The sequence below is a fragment of the Oncorhynchus gorbuscha genome, linkage group LG11 (assembly GCF_021184085.1).
Source record: "Oncorhynchus gorbuscha isolate QuinsamMale2020 ecotype Even-year linkage group LG11, OgorEven_v1.0, whole genome shotgun sequence".
Taxonomy (NCBI): domain Eukaryota; kingdom Metazoa; phylum Chordata; class Actinopteri; order Salmoniformes; family Salmonidae; genus Oncorhynchus; species Oncorhynchus gorbuscha.
In genome coordinates, this window is record NC_060183.1 from 45,114,859 (window position 1) to 45,135,858 (window position 21,000).

The 21,000-nt window shown below is 40.6% G+C and overlaps 2 protein-coding genes across 2 annotated transcripts in view; both read right to left on the reverse strand.

Annotated features, from left to right (window-relative positions):
* The window catches only part of rai14 (retinoic acid induced 14), a 44,017-nt gene extending 40,542 nt beyond the window's left edge, over positions 1 to 3,475 (reverse strand). The window contains exons 1-2 of the mRNA XM_046369779.1: positions 3,230 to 3,475; positions 2,554 to 2,636 (exon numbers count right to left, since the gene is read on the reverse strand). Of these exons, the coding sequence (XP_046225735.1) occupies positions 2,554 to 2,589 (36 nt within the window). The 5' untranslated portion in view covers positions 2,590 to 2,636; positions 3,230 to 3,475. The remainder of the gene's footprint in view (positions 1 to 2,553; positions 2,637 to 3,229) is intronic.
* A 7,010-nt stretch (positions 3,476 to 10,485) lies between these two features.
* gzma (granzyme A) lies at positions 10,486 to 15,053 on the reverse strand. The gene is made up of 5 exons (XM_046368145.1): positions 14,849 to 15,053; positions 14,575 to 14,722; positions 14,041 to 14,194; positions 11,479 to 11,748; positions 10,486 to 11,279 (listed from the first exon to the last, which is right to left on the reverse strand). Exons 1-5 carry the CDS (start codon positions 14,931 to 14,933, stop codon positions 11,100 to 11,102), a joined length of 837 nt encoding a protein of 278 aa, XP_046224101.1. The 5' UTR covers positions 14,934 to 15,053; the 3' UTR covers positions 10,486 to 11,099.
* Positions 15,054 to 21,000: the final 5,947 nt, after the last annotated feature.

Below are 21,000 nucleotides of genomic sequence, written 5' to 3' on the forward strand. Positions count from 1 at the left end.
TCACTTTTGTTGCTATCGCCAAATGGGCTTAGACTAAAATGCTAACAATATTCACAGATACATACAAAAAAAACATTCATCAGCTCTTCTCCTTTACCACGACCTTATAGCGAGACACTGTAAGACACCTGCTGCTAATAGTTTACAATGGCTGCTTTTTTTTAAGCAGTGAAACTTGTTTTCTTACATGGCTCACTTGATATAACATTTTCCTTCATGCAACGTTAAATTGGTTTAATACCAAGCTGGGAAAGCACATTTACACCACCTGGCCCTGTCAATACAGGCCTGCTAGATGGTCCAGTTCCAATTTGGGTTGTGAAGGCGCTTGCGTTCCGTAAAACAGCATCAGGTCAACGGAACTGTGTCCAACCTGTATGAGCCAATTGCAACACAGTCTAGCCTAACCAGTAAGACACAGTTGCAGCAACAGAGGCCAATCTGTAACAGAGAGTTGCATACATACTAGATAACTAGACTCAATGAAGGTGTCAGGTAAGGACAGGTCTATAGGGGATTACTGGCTAGTCTGAAAAATACTCACTTGGGCTAGAAGAAAAAGGGGGTAGGGGAGGAGGTGCAGGGGGAAGGATAGCTGAGACTAGGATGTATGAACTATAATGACATAGCTGGAAGTGCTGGGCAAGACTTTTCACTAATAATCACTGTAGACACAACTCCACTCCATTCCTGAACATTCTCAGCTGAGTTCCCTGTTGTAAGAGTGATTGACTTGAATGCCTATTGCAAATAGATCATTGTAGATTTAAGAAAATCCCGAGAGACACATTTAGCATTGATTTGACAGTTAACATTATGGTAGTCCTTGGATAAAATAGCCATTACATTCAAATGACTATTTGGCAAATGGCTGACTACATAAAACGATTTATATACTGGCATTCCAGGTCTCCTTGTTTTGTAAAAGAATGAATGTCTGGCTCTGGAATGAATTCCAACACAATCTCAGGCTACCACACAGCCCTAAAATAGAACCAGGAGGATATTTTCTTTCTATTGCCCTTGATTAGCTTGGTATGGCTGAGGGAAGAATGAATGTGGTCTGTGGAGCTAGCTGATCCACAGTAATCTCACTACTCTGACATATGAGGAGGGTTTTCTCAGATTGTATGAGAGGAAAAGTCAAGCCTCATAATGGCACATGGTTCTGGTATTGACTTAGGCTGTCCATCTAAACGCCACATGGAATATGTACAGGCCGATAGCTCAACTTGAGAACCTCTCATGAGCCTCTTCTTAAAACTAGTAGTAGCATGTTAAATTCATAAAATGGGATCAATTGTATACTAAACCAGAATTCAACAAAAATATAATGTATCCATTAATAAAGAAGGCAAGTCTACGGCTGGTTCTGATGGGGTTTTTCCCCGAGTGAGCAGTTTGTTTTGAATGTATTCAGTCCAAGACTCTACCATGACCACCAGTGAACGATGTGTTTCTTGTGAGGATGAGAGTAGAGAACCGGGTCACAGTTTAGGTCATTTTCGATCTACTAACACTAAGGCAACCAGTAGAAAGAGTGAACTGTAGCCAATCTTGAGGACAGAAGAGGAATTTTTAATAGCAAAAAAAGTGTGAGAAGTGATTAAGTGGGTGTGAAGTAGATGGTCACAGAGATACAGACCGACTGTTCCTAAGCAACCTAATGGGAAAAACACCCACGGGTTGCAACTCCCACTGTTAAACTACATTCATCAGCAATAAGCCATGGTTATGTTTCACCACAAAAGCATCACATCCAAGACTCCATTATCTGTGGCATTAATATTTGCATTCAGCCTCACACTTTTATCATTACAAGCTAATAAAGGTATCTAGGGAAATAATTTCCCATCAGATTTGCATAATGCAAGAAAATATACCTTCCATGTATGTCCTATGATTTAAGGCGCACGTCAAGTGCTAAACACAAAGTACTTTTCCCATAGATAATCCCAACCTGAAACCGTTTTTGGGCCTCTTGGCAACTCTTAGTATTCCAGTGACACAGGAGGACTCATCAACTCTTACATATTTCAGTGAAGGTATTCTGCATTTAAATTCTCTGCCTGTCAATAACATAGGAACGGTTCTGAAATGTAAATTGATTTATGAAAACCCAAACTTGAGTGTCCTAGTCCCTGACCTTTGGACTTCTCCCCAGCTTCCTGATTAGGTACGTACTCCTCCGAGATGACGGAGGTAGCCAATGTAAAGTGTCTAAAATCGCCCCCCCCCCTTCATGGCCACACTCTGGCACTAATGCTGTCTGATACAGGTCACCGTGACGACCAATGAGTCATACTCAGTGGAAGCTGCTCACTTCCTGTAGGATCTTTAGAATACTCCCTGCCTGGAAAAGTCACACCCAAATGATTCAGTCACAACTATGGAGAAACAACCTGTTATTGAAATAGCTTTACGGCTGAGGGCTTCATTGCTATGACAGTCACAGAGCCATACGGATGAATGGATGAATGGATGAAAACATTCTGTCAGGCAATAACATACCACCACCACCCAACCCCACTGACAAGTGATGCATGTTCTTACGTCGCTCTTCCTAAACTTTGCTTTAAGGCTCTTCATGTTAAACCTGGTCCATACAGTTTCCCCCCACTTGTCCAGGAGAGGCTCTGAAACGAACAACAACAAAAAATGCATAGTTACACATCTTACACTTTTAATAAGCCTAACCGCTGAAAAAAGCTAACTCTAAATAGTATTTAAAGTGCAACAGCGCGAGGCATTAACAAAATGTGAAAATGTAACACTTTGTCTAATTACATGTTAACTTATTTGAGAGTTAGCCCTTATTAGCATGAATATTATGTAACTGTGTAATATTAACAATTTGCAATAGAAACGTGTCTTGCCCTCTGCTCATTATTCTAAAGGCGCCATAGCCTATCCAGCACTAATGAATGAAAACAAACTCATGGGACTGAAGTTTTTGGCTGCTACAAAGTATCAAGCGAGCGCTCAAGTCCCATGGCACGTTGGACGTGATTTTGAGGTTGTCTACAGTAGCCTGTAGCAATAGATTACTGAATATAATGGCTACATTAGTGCACAATGTTCAACGGCATTGTTTTTTATTCTTTTTTTATCCGATACATTTGTTTCATTCAACCAAACTTGCTCGTTAGCGAAAGATACGAACAGCTAGCGAGCTAACAGTTAATTCAGTCTAGCATCAACTTCGTAAATATGAACACTGGACACTTACCCTATAAAAGTTGGACTCAAAGAGGAATAGCCTGCTCTTGATAGACTACAAAACCTGTTCAATGCAGAGTTGACTAAATTGTCAGTCGGTAGAAATCTATTCAAATAGCATCGACACATAGAAAAGGAGTGGCTAATATGAACAAATAAGACCACCAAGATAGGCTATGCTGGCTTGGTTCAGGCAGAATACATTAAAAGTTGGGCTATTCAAGTCCCTGTCGCTTGACCGGGAGCTCTCTGATTGTTCAACGGGTTGAAAGGGTGACGTCATTCTTCCCTCGTGACCAAACTCTTCTGCATATTCCCATTCATGAATAAACATTTTGTACAATACATGTGCAATTCAATTATAGTCTTGCTTTTATTTCAATTACAGGAGTAAAAACTGTTTACAACACCGACATCGGGGCGATCACACACCTCTACCACTGTAGAGAAGAAAAGCGTCTACACAAAATCACACTACATTTCTGCAGATTAGTGATGGGCATTCCGACTCTTCTCAGTGAGCCGGCTCGTTCGGCTCAGCTCAACACAGAGCCGGTTCTTTTGGCTCCCAAACGGCTCTTTAAAAAAAATATGTTTTATATTTTTTCAAGTCAAACAGTTTGCGATAGTTTGACTATGATTGGTGTTAAAACAATTCTAATTAAAGTATTAATTGAAATCATACTCTACCTTAACCAAAACGTATTTAAAAATGCATTGGTTTGTTATGAAAATGAATGCTATTAAACATTTGCATTTAAAGTATAACTTTTTAATGAATATAACAAAGTGCATACAAATCTAACCATTCAAAACTAATACAATCTGAACAGCATAATATAATATTGCACCATATCAAAGAGAAATAAATAACAATTTGCAAAACTGCAGCATCCCACAAAGTGAAATAAATGTAAAAAAGAAGGATGCTATTACACATGTGCATTTAAAGTATAACTTTCTAATGTATATAAACAAAGTGCATATAAATGTACCTATTCAAAACGAATACAATCTGAACAACATAAAAATATAATATTGCACCATTTCAAAGAAAAATAAATAACAATGTGCAAAACTGCAGCATCCCACTTAAAACATTAAACTGGTCCCTCTTTTCTCTCTCTTCTTTATTGCCATGTTATAACCAGCAGCACACAGCAATGCTGACCATATTTTGCTTTCATAAGAGATGTGCATTCAGAAATGCAAGCCGCCTCACTTTCGAGGGGCTGATGCGGTTTCTTCTCTCAGTAATTATTTGTCCCGGTTTTGAGAAGACCCTCTCATAGGGAACGGATGTGGCCACTGTGCAGTCTCCCTGTCATGACTTTAGTAAGCCGTGGGTAGACAGAGGCCTTGTTCTTTCACCAGCTCAGAGGATCTGCAGATCTTTGGAGGTGGGGCTCCTCCAATTAGGATCGGACCTCCATTATGACATCTGCTGAGGGATTCCTTCGTGCTGCATTCCCAGTTGCTCTCTCGTCAAACAGCATCCAAACAGCAGACGTTTGTGGCACTACTGCTGGTGCTTCTGCTCCATCTGATCCCTCTTCTTCCTGTTGTCCCTGCCTGCTGCTGGGGTTATACTAAGAGCCTCATCAATCGCTCTGGCATCACTGAAGGCTAACTTCTTAAGCCTGGGGTCAAGTGCAGCAGTTTCTGATAGCACGCGGTTATATTCCATTCTGTGGAACTTTCTGTCCATTGATGAACATAGGGTGCCCATCAACTCTGTCACATGTCCTGTGGTTACATTTGCTTGTCTCTGGCGGCTGGCTGTGATTAGCTGCAGATGCTTACACAGGAGTATCATTTTGTTCATGTTTTGTCTACTGATACAACATTCTCATCTACTGCACATATATATATATATATATATATATATATATATATATATATATATATATATATATATATATATATATATATAATATATTAAATATATGTATAATAATGGATTAAATAATGATGTAGTAATAACTGCTTACTGTACCTCTCTCCACTGAACTCCACAGTAACCTGCTCAAAGGGTTCCAGGACTCTGCACCCCTCCCCTCCCTCCCCCTCCCTCCCCCCACCACCACCTCCCATTCCTCTTGCGTCAGCGCATCAACAGGTGCATTGACAAAGGCTAGAGTAAAGATGATGGCATCCTTTGACTCAAGAAACCGCTTCAACATATAAAATATTGAATTCCACCTTGTAATGCCGTCTTGTTTAGGCCTCAGCTTAGACATCCCCATCTGGCGTTGTGTAGACTTGAGTTTTTCAGCACCTACTATGTTCCTGTGTATAACACAGATGCTTTAACTTTGTCCACAGTGGGCTTCATCACCTTCAGAGCATCTCTTACAATCAGGTTGATTGTGTGGGCAAGACATGGCATTCAAATTCTCATGGCTTTGGTCATGTTAGCTGCATCATCGCTAACTTAACAGACCATTTTTCCATCTACTTGCCATTCTCTGGCCACTCTCGACAGCTCCTCTGCCAAGTTCTCTGAGGTGTGTCTGTCGCTGAACTCATAGCAGTCCAGAAGACAGCTAGACATCGAAAAATCTTCAATGAAGTGACATGTAACCGACATGTAAGAAGTGGTTACCCCTGATGTCCAACGGTCAGTGGTAAGGCAAACTGCAGTAGCTTTTTGGACTCTTTCCCACACTGAAGCCTGTGTGCTCTCGTACAGTTGTGGAATAAGTGATTTTGAAAGGGTGTTCCTGCATGGAATTGTGTACATTGGTTTTAGACTATTGCTATAATTTCTAAAACCATTGTCCTCCACGATTGAAAATGGCTGGAAATCGGTGGCAATCATTTTAGCCAATGCAATATCAGTTTGGCCTTGTTATTTACAGACATAGACATTGGTATAAACTGGTTCATAGATGACTGCATTGCTGTGGGTCGCGGAGTAGGCCTACTTGACTGAGTGGCTCCACCACTATCACTGGCAGGCCCGCTAGTTTCTCAAAGCTCCGCTACAGCTAGCTTCACAGTTGGGCGCACAGTTCGCATATGCCTGTGTAGGTTGTGTGTAGAACCGGCTTTATATGAGATTTTGTTTTGGCAAATTCTACACTGTGCTCTAACATTGTCTACATTATTAAAATGCATCCAAATGCTATTGTGCTTCCAACTCATTATCCAGCTGTTGTTTTCACAGCTTTCCTTACTCTCTCTCCTCTGCTGCTAAGTGTGTGACGGTGAGTGAGTTGGCTCGGCCCTCCCTCACGCATCTTTGGTTCATTGGTTGACACTGCGTGTCTGATTGACAGGAGCAACAGGTGAGGCTGTTAGTCTGAGCAGACAGTCAGAACGAATGTGTGTGCTTGAGTATTTAGGCCTATATTATTTTATTTATTTTTTAGTTCTTTGAATTAGTTAATTCTATTCATTTAAATATTTGAATTATTCATATCTTCATTTTTGTATATATTCTTTTAATAGTTTCGGCTCTTCTGATATGCAAGCCGGCTTCCAACGTTCACCTACAAGAGCCGGCTCTTAGAGCCGACCCATCACTACTGCAGATTCAATTTCTGCACTCTCTTGAAGGCTGCGCCCCGTGTTGGAGCACAAAAATAGCAACACTCCTGTCTGTATAAACTCCAAATAGACTTTGTAGTATAGTTGGCCGGGCAGTCAGTGTTGTGCAGTTCGGTCTATTTTTCTGCTTTGCCCACCAATGCACATCTTTTTTTACTTCTGATACGGTTGGCTATGTCTGCTTTGATGCTCTGTCTATATCCCACGTAAACAACTGTGATATGATAACTCTCTTCTCCTCGGCAGCATGGTTTATTACAATCACAAACATTTAAAAACCATACTTCAGGGCATTTTGAATCATCCATGAATCCATGTTACAAAGACATTTGGCTGGATTAATGAAACAACAAAAGCTGCCTTAAGCAGTGGTAGCCTACATCTGTCGAAATACTAATCCACGTTGCCATAGGCTTTCACCGGCCTGGTTATGTTGTATATTTACAGTAGGCCTATGTCAACTGGAATGTTAATACTGTGTTGGACAACTTCCTATGGGTCCCCACGACCAGGACTGAAGAACAGCCTATCCCAGACCCTACCTAAACGCAATTTTGTTTCAGCATGTTGGAAATTGAGCCAACTCTACCGTGAAGACTACTGGAGGAGTATCACTGTATGCCTCAATCATGATGTAACGGCAGTGAAATATCCTCCAATGAGGGTTTTGTGGCAAAACTGTCGGGGATTAATGAGGTCATGAGCAAAAAAGGGATTGATGTGTGTAGATCTACTATTATCCTATTTCTTTGACTAAAACTGTTAACAGAGATGGGACATTTCTGCACCAAAACTTTCCTTCTATGCACCTTTTTCTTGTCAGGTCTGGCATTCCTCACTCAAAATCATCCATAAAACATGCCATTAATTTCAACTAATACTCACCCTGAGATTGCATCAATACTGCAGTTGTGTGATGTTACTCTGTGTGAGGCACTTTCTTAAATACTTTGTCCAGTAGATGGTGATAATGCTCTGTAATTTCCTCTCTACTCTCGTTCATCAGTATGGCGCTGAGGCCTGTGAGTCGTAAAGTGCAAGATGCTCTGCTCTGGAGATATATAACCATTGTGAACATAGCGGACCTGGCTATTAGATTGCCACTCTCTGGTCTCCCTTGGCTCAGAGATGAGATTGCTTGGCTGAGTCATAGTGGGCTGAAGTATGAACCCACAATTAGGCTTCAACTGTCTGATTGAATCAACTGTCAGACATGTTACGGTATGTGTTTCTCGTACTTACATTGATTGAAGCGTTTTACTTTGACATGACACACCCACAGAAAACGATCTCATGACAGCACAGGAGTGAGCTCTAAAAATGGTATTGAATTCCCTATATTTTTATCTTGATATTTTTTGCAATTTCCCCAGGTTTTTGGGGCATAAGATTGGTACTGAAAGCTGCAATCCTCCAGCAAAGATACTTCTGCTCCCATGAGTCTCTACTCTCATTAACATTGTCGTCCTCTTCATCCATCATTAGTCTGATGTCAGTGTTATAGTATTTTAAAATCAAGAACATCTCTATATTAGTTTTAGAAATAATGGTAGCCAATGAGAAGTGTTGTTGTTGAAAAACAGTCCCTCAAGCTATCCGCTTGAACTCAGCAGGGTGGCTTTGCTTGTTTTTTTGATTTTGTAAATTACAAAGTGACATGATCTATTTTACTGCGTAATGAAATATATTTTGCAGACAACACAAATGTGAATAGTTGTTATTGTGCTTGTCTTTGCTGTGGTCTTTGCAGTTCATTCTTGCCCTCTGACTCTTTACATATTTGTATAATGTGAATGTGTGCTGTGCTGCACTTACCAAAGCATTTACATGGTTTCAACAGAGGGCATCCAATGCTTAATGTTTAGCTCAGCTTGAGAATGCATGGAAATTCTTCACACAATTTTTCAGTGAAACATGCATCCTCTAGAACAGTGGCGATTTTAGCATGTAACACATTTTTTGGGGGGATGCATGCCAACAAAGTCACTACACAACACTAAACAATACATGAATTGCACTATAACGGTAACAAATTGTGCGCACAAAATTTTAGGCCTTACATAAAGCTGTCCCAACAGCAGTCCCAAAACCTTACCACTGCTACACCTGGCTATCAGCAGAGCCTTGTCTGGCAGTGAAACAGTTCATTCAGCCTAATTTACCACTTTTAAAAAGAACATAGCTGATATGATTGACTTGCTTAAATAAATATGTTTTCTACTGACAATTGAGATGTACAAACTATGGCATAAGAGGACGACAAGCGGATAAGAGGCAGACAAGCGGATAAGAGGCAATCCGTCATTTAGATTAAGACATTAATGCGCGAGCTAGGACAAACGTTGTCAATATAACTATTTGTTCAGCACTTTTTTGAAATGTACAGCGACAGAATTCAGAACATGGGCTGTTCTTACAGCATTCTCCCTGTACATCAAGTCAGAACCATAAGATAAATCAAGGGGGCATATAAGCAGACAATTAAAGCTCTTACAATATTCAATGATTACATTTATTTAAAACAGGTTATATGCTACGTGTGCACCACCAAGTCATAACAGTAGGCAAAATTAAGAGGGGAAAATGGACCAAATTATTAGGGTGAGGCACATGGGCTACTAACAGCTTACTACACAAAACACACTTAGTATTACTTTCTTAGCTACAGTATACATATCTCCCTGGCATATTACACATTTTTGGACTCACCTTGTTGTGCTGTGCTCACTTGAACAGGAAGGTCCTTCGTGGGCAGATTTTGTCATCAAACTTTGTCATCAAAGTCTGGCATTCTCTGGATTTATGGTGCGTTCAAGACAACTGGGAATTCGAGAAAAAAACAAGGTTGAATCATGATGACAGCAGTGATCTTCAGGTCGTAGCTCTAGAAAGAACCCAGAGTTTCCGACTAACAATTCCGATTTGGATGACCATTCAAAATGTATTATCCCAGTCGGAGCTCGTTTTTTTCCCAAGTTCCCAGTTGTCTTGAAATCAGATTTCCCAGTTCTGAGTTTCCAGTTGTTTTCAGCACAGCAGAAATTATGCTAGATTTGACAGCATGGCCAATGTTGAATGTTTACCATTTTAAGCTTGGAAACGAGACCCTTAAACCCAGAATTGGGACCACACACCCACTCCACTGAATAGCAGGCTAGGGATTGCTTTGCAATGCTTGCAGTTAGCCACTGATTACCTCCAAACCACTCATTGTTGAATTTACAATTTCCAACTTGTTATGTAATGTTTATGTCCAATGGCCGATGAGCCCCGATATGTTTTATCTATAATTTCTCTTCATTATTTATTTTCATATGACAAGGATAAAAAATAATTTGCCAGTAGATTGTCGACTTGATTCATGATGATGACTGCTAGCTAAAATGTTCAAAGTATCAGTCCAATCAAAGCTACTGTAGATATAACGTGATTTGATGTAATTTTATCTGTGGCCAATGACCTTGAGCCTTCTTGGATGGGCACTTCTAATGTAACTCTATGGCAGCACCCAAGGGGATTGAATTTTCGACCTCTACCCTTAATTTTGGCAGTGACGTAGTGTCCCCATGAGTGACAGAACACTGAGCCAATCACAGTGCTACTAGAGAACATTAGCAACCCCTACGCTCCGTATTTTCCGGTGGCAACCCCACCACCACAGAAACACCTGCATTTTGGAGCTGTCTTACTCAAGAAAGCAAAAAAGAGACCATGGTTGTATATAGCTTTATTAACTCAATTATTTATTTTATTTTTTACATGTTTGCAAACTAATATGTGACACGTATTAATGTCAAAATAACAAGCAAAACAAGCATACCCACCCACAAAAAAAATGTGGGGCTCAAAATGTTACTTTTTTTGTTATTGTTTCTCTGCTAAAAATGTGGGGCTCACATTGTTAGGCATAGAAATGTAACCAAGCTGTGTGACCCACACAAGCAGATATACAGTTGTAGCCTGACGCCCATGGACAGTTCAAGCTATAAAAAACAGAAATGCCGGCGAGGTAAATGGATATACCTAAAGCTGATGTCCTACAGAGATGTGCAACAGAGAAACCTTGTTTGACACATTGAGATCCAGCAAAGACAACCGTTCTCCCTAAAGGAAATACATAAATGACGGGTTGCCACTGCTCTAGAAGGAAAAAGAAAACTGTCCGGAAAAAGTGAACACCACTATAGTTGCAGTTACTCTTTATATATTAAACAGAGAGGCAAACGGGTGATGACAGAAACATATGTATTGTATGAGCCTTAGGGGCCTAGGAGCTGGACTGTATTTGATTCAGGTTCAAACAATCTATGGTCTGACCCATTATATCCTTACAGTATGTCAACATTGGTGGTATTTGATTGATGTTTGATGATCTTGTGGATCCAATCCAGGTGTCTTTTGGAGAACCGGGTGTATACTCCAGGCTTCTTGGGGTTGCCACAGCCCAGTCCCCCAGAAACCAACCCTACAAAAGCTTTCTTACACTCCAACGGACCACCAGAATCCCCCTGGAAAAGGTCAACAAACATTTGACCTTTCATGCAGGTTAACATGGATGTTGGTTGGACCAACTAGAGCTCATGGCATGTGACTGGTTCAAAGGGTAATGCAACAAATTCCCATGAAAAAAATACCCACACAGTCAGTATCTTGCAACAAAATGGTAATATATGTAGTTAGATCTATCAGTTCCCCCACAAACCTTACCTTGCAAGCATCTGCCTGTCTTTTGTTGTTGCTAGCACAGAGCATGTCCTGGGTGATCACAGGGTTTCTGTTGTAGAAGCAGTCACAGAGCTTCCTGTCCAGTATGTCCACCTCTGCCACCTGCAGTGTGTCTGACGGCATGCTACCCGTAGCACTTACCACCCCCCATCCTGTCACCTGGCACTGTGTGCCAACCTGGAGGTCTTTGCCAGACTTTGAAACCTCTTTCACCTTCACTGTCTTGCTGTTTACCTTGACTTTCATCTTCAGCTGTAAGAACAAAACACCCCCTACTGTTAAGCATCAGGTGATTAGCTTGTGAAGATGACATGCAGACTTGGCGTATCTTGCGCTGCGTGATGCAAGCGTCCTCATGTCATCGTCAATAAACAAATAGAGTTGAAGTCGGAAGTTTACATACACTTAGGTTGGAGTCATTAAAACTTGTTTTTTCCATCACTCCACAAATTTCTTGTTAACAAACTATAGTTTTGGCAAGTCGATTAGAACATCTACTTTGTGCATGACGCAAGTATTTCTCCCAACAATTGTTTACAGACCGATTATTTAACTTATAATTCACTGTATCACAATTCCAGTGGGTCGGAAGTTTACATACAATAGGTTGACTGTGCCTTTTAAACAGCTTGGAAAATTCCAGGAAATTATGTCACGGCTTTAGAAGCTTCTGATAGGCTAATTGACATAATTTGAGTCAATTGGAGGTGTACCTGTGGATGTATTTCAAGTCCTACCTTCAAACTCAGTGCCTCTTTGCTTGACATCATGGGAAAATCAAAAGAAATCAGCCAAGACCTCGGATAAAAAAATGTAGACCTCCACAAGTCTGGTTCATCCTTTCTAAACGCCTGGTTCAGCAATTTCCAAACACCTGAAGGTACCACGTTCATCTGTACAAACACTAGTACACAAGTATAAACACCATGGGGGGCCTCCCGGGTGTCGCAGTGGTTAAAGGCCACCAGAGACTCTGGGTTCGCGCCCAGGCTCTGTCGTAACCGGCCGCAACCGGGAGGTCTGTGGGGCTACACACAATTGACCTAGCGTTGTCCGGGTTAGGGAGGGGTTGGCCGGTAGGGGTATCCTTGTCTCAATGCGCACCAGTGACTCCTGTGGCGGGCCGGGTGCAGTGCGCACTAACCAAGGTGCACGGTGTTTCCTCCGACACATTGGTGCGGCTGGCTTCGGGTTGGATGCGCACTGTGTTAAGAAGCAGTGTGGCTTGGTTGGGTTGTGTATCGGAGGACGCATGACCTTTAACCTTCGTCTCTCCCGAGCGTTACGGGAGTTGTAGCGATGAGACAAGATAGTAGCTACTAAACAATTGGATACCACGAAATTGGGTAGAAAACGGGCTAAAAAAAAAAAAAACACACAAAAAAAAAGTATAAACACCATGGGACCATGCAGCCATCATACCGCTCAGGAAGGAGACGCGTTCTGTCTCCTAGAGATTAACCTACTTTGGTGCGAAAAGTGTAAATCAATCCCAGAACAACAGCAAAGGACCTTGTGAAGATGCTGGAGGAAATAGGTACAAAAGTATCTATCAACAGTAAAAATTGTCCTATATCGACATAACCTGAAAGGCCGCTAAGCAAGGAAGAACCCACTGCTCCAAAATCACCATAAAAAAGCCAGAGTACGGTTTGCAACTGCACATGGGGACAAAGTTCGTACTTTTTGGAGAAATGTCCTCTGGTCTGATGAAGCAAAAATAGAACTGCTTGGCCATAATGACCATCGTTATGTTTGGAGGAAAGAGGGGGAGGCTTGCAAGCCGAAGAACACCATCCCAACCGTGAAGCACAGGGGTGGCAGCATCATGTTGTGGGGGTGCTTTGCTGCAGGAGGAACTGGTGCACTTCACAAAATAGATGGCTATATATATATATATATATATATATATATATATATATATATATATATATATATATATATATATATTGAAGAGACATCTCAAGAAATCAGTCAGGAAGTTAAAGCTTGGTCACAAATGGGTCTTCCAAATGGACAATGACCCCAAGCATACTTCCAAAGTTGTGGCAAAATGGACAACAAAGGACAACAAATTCAAGGTATTGGAGTGGCCATCACAAAGCCCTGACCTCAATCCTATAGAACATTTGTGGGCAGAACTGAAAAAGCGTGTGCGAGCAAGGAGGCCTACAAACCTGATTCAGTTACACCAGCTCTGTCAGGAGGAATGGGAATTCACCCAATTTATTGTGGGAAGCTTGTGGAAGGCTACCCGAAACGTTTGGCCCAAGTTAAACAATTCAAAGGCAATGCTACCAAATACTAATTGAGTGTATGTAAACTTCTGACCCACTGGGAATGTGATGAAAGAAATAAAATATGAAATAAATCATTCTCAATGCTATTATTCTGACATTTCACATTCTTAAAATAAAGTGGTGATCCTAACTGACCAAAGACAGGGAATTGTTACTAGGATTAAATGTCAGAAATTGTGAAAAAAATGACAAACTAACGAGGCACAGCGCCCCAGAGTGCATGCTTTTGCTGTGATTAATTCACCTTGATTAACATGATGTCATCTTCCTTGGTTCCGTCACTGTAGGTGCCAGGCACATAGTACTCCTCAATGGCTGCACGCTGTGTGTTTTTGCTGCTTGTCAGAGAGTGAGCTCCAAGGAGGGCTTCCACGAATTTCTTAGACTCACCAAAGCCACTGAAATTCAAGACCACATTTTTCTTGCTCACATTACATAATTTCCTCTGAGCTACCATTTCCAAATACTTTATCCACATGCAAATGAGGTAAAAGCAAAACAAAAAGCACTTATGTTCTAAGCATGGTGTATGTACATGTCTGTATGTCTTTTTCTATGGTTTTAAACGTCTGTTTGTACATAATGTTTTCATCCAATTAGCTTTCAGATAAATCTGGTGCAACGTATCACTTCTCATACTCTGACACTTATGTTTTGTTGTACACTGTCCCTGCCAAATAAACGTTATAAATCCAAATAAAGATGGTGTCCTTGCCTGAACTCAGTAATTGAGATATTCACATGGTGTTAAATCCAAGTTATCAGCCAATTAACCTACCCCTTACAGTGAGCTGCCGTCAGAACCCACTGGTCTCGGATCAGAGTGCCCCCACATATGTGATTGTTCTTGACCTGAAGGGACACCATCCACGGCCTGGAGTGAGGCTTGACCTCATGTCCCCCCACGATTGTAACCTCAGAGCAAGCTGAGAGAAGAAGACATCATCATTGCAATGTGTCACAATAGATACAGCAGCACAGCGCTTTAGAGTGGCACAACATGAAACACAGCCAGGCACAGGTTGAAAGATAGACATAAAAGTTGCCCTTACCTGCTAATTTCCAAAGAGAGACAATCAAGAGGGTGGTTTGCAGCAGTGGTCCCCCAAAACGTATGATTCTGCTGAACCTCTCCATCTCAACTCACTGAGTCCATGGAAGAAGGCACATTTTATGAGTGTTCAGTAGGAGAGATAAGGGGGCTGAGATGGCTCTGCTTTTGCTGTGAGGTTTCTCTTGTGGTTTGTACAAACACATCTGCTGTTCACAACACCTGCAGACAATGCCTTGGTTTTGACACCTTTGCTCTCTCACTGTTACACGGCTTGCAAGATATGTGAACCTGAGCTGGAGAAATGTGTCATGTGTTTCAGCATTGTGTAATTAAGAACAGAGTAAACAATAATAATAATATGCCATTTAGCAGATGCTTTTATCCAAAGCAACTTACAGTCATGTGTGCATACATTCTACACATGGGTGGTCCCGGGAATCGAACCCACTACCCTGGCGTTACAAGCACCATGCTCTACCAACTGAGCTACAGAAGGACATTAAACATTGAAGTGGTGTACAAGATAAGTGGATAAAGGTTTGATTTAAGGAGGAACTTCTGAGATAAGTTTCAGACATGCTCAAATGAGTGCTACCCCACTGGGCACAGACGCCAGTTCAAAGTCTAGTTGTGATTTACATTTGGTTGAGTTATCAACTAATGTGAATTCAACGTGAAATCAACAAACAGTTTTACCCTGTCATTAGATTTAGGTTAAAAGTTGGGTGAAAAAAATACACAATTCCTTTATGTCAATGAGTTTTTGCAAATCCAATCAGTTTCCCACGTTTGAGTCAACGTCATCACATTGATGAACATTTTTTATGACGTGGAAACAACGTTGATTCAACCAGTTTTTGCCCAGTGGGGTGCTAGAATGTTATTAATCTTGCTTTTATATGACACCTGTCTAGGCTGTGGAGATAAACCTTTCTGGCTGTTTCCTCTGAGACTGTAACACTGTTGTTTTAGAAGCAGCTTGAGAGAAGAGCTTTCTTCCCAGCTCAGCGCTGCTTAGTCAGACACTGCAGAGCATGCTTCCTGTCAACACTGTTCACTCACACCTTTTTTGTCTTCACCCCTTGAGATCACACACTTGAGGTATACATTTTTTTTCATGACTGTTAATTACATACCTCAATGCTCATAACAGACAGCGATGTACAATTTCCTTGCAAAACCGGCAGTGTGAGTTTAAAGACTTGATTTACTCTCTGTGATGTTTTTCTACAGAAATCTCTAATATGTCGAATGATGTTAAATATATTGTCTTGCTTTATACATGGTCATTCTAGAAATGGCAGCGCTGTGTAAGTTTAACATCACAACTGTGCCAAATTTTACACTGGCAAATTAGCCACTTTTAAAAGCCTTTGACACTGACACTCAGGGGTTGTCTGCTTGGAATGCTATGTTTTTTTATGCAGAAAACCTTGGCCATGTCACAGACTAACCAGGCTACAACCACCAGTTTCCTTTAAAAAAACGTTACCTCTCGAGTCTATTATTGAGAGCTTAAACAAAAAGCTGAGAACCATGTTTTCTCTTGTTAGAAAATGTCAGAATCATAGAAGTCAATACCATTGAACAGATGGTTCAGATTCTCTTATTTTCACCCAAATAGGCACAGACATTCAAATCACACCGAGTTAAAAGTGGAAGTGTGTTGAACTGCTGAAAAGTTACATCAGGAAAAAAAAACTGTCACCCACTTGCCCTGCGTCAGAGTTTGGTAGGCTGCTACCTTTACGTTCCGTGATGTCCCTATGAGGGGGTTATTTTCCCGCCGTGCAACAGTAGATCACCTTTCATCTCATTCCAGAACGATTTGAAGGAGAGTTTACCTGAGATAAAAGTGTCTTGCTTAATCTATTATTAATGAACATATATGTCTGTGTGTAAGGCCCACCTCACACCTGTAGATTATACACATATTCATCTTTATACTGTCTGTGGTGAGTTTTTCATCTTCAAGCCGTTTTAATGTTGTTTTCCTGTTAGTTCTATCAAAGCAAACAAACAGACCATTAACTATCAATAACTTAACGTCATATAACACCATGGCCGGAATGTTCTTTATGCTGTGCCAAAAGATGTACAACACACCTCCCAATCCGGTTCCTTGGACACTCAACGTTGACATGTACATTGACGGGTTCAATGCAAAGCAACTACAGTTCAGAATGTCTTTGTTCTACTTTCACCACAGATGCTATGGGTGTATAACCAAATGGCTGGTGATGAAATAACACTAAAGGGAGTGTACTGCAACCTTTATAAAAGATGAAGATAGCCGACTGCAACTCCTCATTAATTATTGAAGGGCCAAATGTTACAGTTGCTGTGAGACACAAAAACACGCAAGATGACCTGGGACCAAGAGCACTGAACTGGTGAATTCAGATCACCAGTTCAGAGCGTAAGGCTTACCGTTCAAACAAGGTATTGGGACTGTGTTGTGTGTATGACTTGTGGATAACAACCCCCTATCCCCACTTCTGAGTTGAAGATGATAGACAAAAAAGAAACTAAGAGTTTACAATACACCACACAACACATGATCTTTCGCTTACTGTTTTATCATATTGATAATAACCGAACAGGGCATTATACCTCAAAAGAAACTGGACACAAACAACAGAGATGAGGCTACTGTATGTATTCTTCCCACACATTTCCCCAAGGCAAGAACAGGAAGGATAGAAGATAAAAGACATGTTTAAAAGCCCATCAGACACAGCTCCTTCTCTGACCAGCTCTATTGCCATGACCATCCATTAGCCTTGAGGTAAACAAAACTAGAATAGTCTGAATGAATTGACCATGAATTGATACCTGTGCATTATCACCTTAACGGTCATTTAGACGTTTTCCTCACTACTGTCAAATACTGTACTTCATTTCTAACTAAATATAACAAGTTGGGGAAAAAATACTAGAATAAAAGGAAAAGCTCACTACCTCCTGGGTATAACTAATATTATAGTTTGGATGTAAAATACCTCACACACTTTCCTAAAGGTAATTCTTATCATGTAAATGTAGTTGAAAACAGCAGGGAAAGCACTCTATTCAACTCTAACAAAGTTGTTATTGCTTTTTCCCTTCCAAGTCTCTCACTGAAATAATTGTAAAAACATGGTGGTGTCCAGCTGTCATCTTTAAGCTGAATATGTGTTTTCAAAGAAAGGTGGTACAATTGAATCAAAGGGACGTGTTTTAAGTTTCAATGCCACAAGAGTATGTGAAAGAGGTTGCCAAGTGACAATGACAGAGGTCTTTCTCAAGAGGAGGAGATAGTAAAAAATTACAGGCAGGCCTTGAAGTGAGGCACTCACACCTTGACAATGCCTTTCAAATCCTTCCATTGGGATTGCTGTGTGTGTGTGTGTGTGTGTGTGTGTGTGTGTGTGTGTGTGTGTGTGTGTGTGTGTGTGTGTGTGTGTGTGTGTGTGTGTGTGTGTGTGTGTGTGTGTGTGTGTGTGTGCATGCGTGCGTGCGTGCGTGGATGTGTGAAAGAGAGAGAAAGAGAGAGATGGGGTCTTGATAAAGCCTTTGAACGTCTGCTTCTACCGTTGAGGAACAGGTTTTCTCTCTGGGACTAAATTTAAGCTTTTCATTAAGAGGTGAATATGCTGTAGCTTCACACTATACCACTCAAAGCCTTCACCAGCGAAGCACAGTTCTCTGTTGAAAACAACTGCTTTCTTCTCCTTTCATCTCTTACTTTTCATCACTGCTCCAAGTACCACAGAGAGGACAAACCACCAAAACAAAAATAACTGACTCAGTTAACATAACATGTCTTACGGAAGATTAAAACATGTCCTTTGATGGTATGGCTGTTGTCAGCATCTGATGTCTTCCCTTTTCAAGACTGTACGACTTCTATCAGATTTCATAATCCTTTTAAAACCATGCGTGTAACCCTGCTCATCCCAACTACCAGACTCTCACTATAGTAGATAAATAAATAAAAACATTCTCACAGATCATTCTGCATGCATACTAATAACTGTGCTGAGACTTGCTGAATAGCTTCAATTTGACTCTTATTCAACAAAAGCAGTCAACTGATGACTGCCACCTTGTGGTGTCTTGCCCAAACAGCAGCGAGTTTGAACTTGATACAGTATCTTTGAAAGTTGACATTTAGATGGTGCACAATATTGAGCGTCGACCACCCAGGTACATGCTTGTATGAGGATCCAGATCACATAAATTCACCACTTTTAAAGTCAGTAAAGTCATCAGGTGTATGAATAGGATTTCTCTCGACTCTAACTGTGACAATATTAACTTTAGTATATCTGAATATTGTCTTTTAATTCATGTATGCCATTTAGCAGGCGTTTTTATCCAAAGCGACGTAGAGTCATTCGTGCATACATAACCGTAGGACTTGTAGCACTTGGAAATATGTACAGTCCTCGCGCTTCCTTATCGCGTGGCATTTACTCAGGAAAATTTCAAAAGCAGAGAGAGAGAGAGTAGAGAGGTCGGATATTAATGGAAGAACACACGCAGTGAATGTGAATAATGTGTGAGAGAAAATCCTTGATTGCCAGCTGAGGGACGTGATGATTTACCATGGTGGGGTAAGATCGTTACAGGTTGTATCCAATATAGGAGGTGGTACCATGCACATACAGTACAGTGCAGGTATCCAGGTGCAACAGCCAGGGTTGGAGATCATTTCACAAATTAAATTGTAATTCAATTCCTTCTCCTTGTAAATGCCATTCAATTCAATTCGAATTCCAGGTCAGTCTTTGAATTCAGAGATAATTCAATTACTCGCAGTTCCATTGTTAGGTAAATTTCAAGAATTCAACCCCAATTCAATATTGTCCCCAATAATTCCACAAATTCCTATTGGAATTAAATTCCCTCAGGCTTTTAGGCTGATCATGTCACTGTTCAGACAACTTAGCTATACTGGAAATACAGACATAAAAGTTTAAATAATTTAAAATAAATCATGCAGTTAAATATTGATACTTAAGTGCATTAATTCCATTAACTGGAAATGTACAAATATTGAATTCCAATTCAATTCAAATCCAAAGATTAAATGTTTTAACAATTCCAATTCATTTCCAATCCAAACAGTCCATAGAGTCTAATTCCAACTCAATTCCAATTACATGACTTGGAGATTGTGGCAATTGAATTTAATTAAAAATGAACTTTCCACTTCATGAGCGAATTCAATAATTCAATTGGAATGTCAAATGAACACTGGCAGCAGCTGGCAGCATCAGTGTTAATTATACAGTGTCAAACAGGTGAGGATGATCAAGATAATGATTGCCAACTAAGTGACGTGGTGATTTACCATGGATGGTGGTGTAAGATCGATACAGGTTGTAATATATATATATATATTCTCTCACTGCACAATCAGTCAATTAATGAGCGTTTTACATCAACAGTTGTCAGAAATGTATTTAGAGTGGATGACGGAGATTGTACAAAAATGGATATATACATATAATAAATAAAGGGGGGGGGGGGGTATTTGTAGCCTAGTGGAAGCCTGACTGGAAAGCATGGCTCTCTCACACAACTGTGGATAATGTGGCAGTGGAATTGAAACCACACTTTTAATGTTATAATATATTGAAGTTTTGCAGGTGACATGGAGCTCTCCAGAAATAATGGCAGAGTAATACCAATCATTGGTCTATAATTAATGCATGAGCTCAAATGGTTTAGGACTCCCTTGTCGTTCCATTAAATATGTACTGTAGTGGGGAGCAGAGGAGAAGCTATTTGATTTTGATAGATCCTTTGTTGCTCATGCCCAGTAAATAAACTGCCCGAAATCAGCACTGCGGACCGTAAGTGCACATGCGTGAAAGGCATATTGTCCAATCCCCGCGAAGACGCTTGACTAAAACGCGTCCCCAGCAGATCATTTCAAGTCATATTACAGTAAACACTCAGAGGAAGTGTCCCGTCATGTTGTCTTGATAATATAACTGGTCACACCATATGATTTTTCGCATGATAACATGTATTTATTTAAAAAAAGAATCATAGTAAATTTAGTTTTTCTATCAAAACTTGATAATGGATACATGTATGAAAACACTTTTACTTTTGTGGCAGTTGTCATCTGGGATCGGGAGTGGATTTGACATCCAG

Coding starts and splice junctions, on each gene's coding strand:
- gzma (XM_046368145.1), bottom strand. CDS start 14,933: ATGGAGAGGTTCAGCAGAATCATACGTTTTGGGGGACCACTGCTGCAA. Junction 14,195..14,574: donor ACGGCAGCTCACTGTAAGGG/GTAGGTTAATTG, acceptor CTTGAATTTCAG/TGGCTTTGGTGAGTCTAAGA. Junction 11,749..14,040: donor ATGACATCATGTTAATCAAG/GTGAATTAATCA, acceptor TTGTTCTTACAG/CTGAAGATGAAAGTCAAGGT.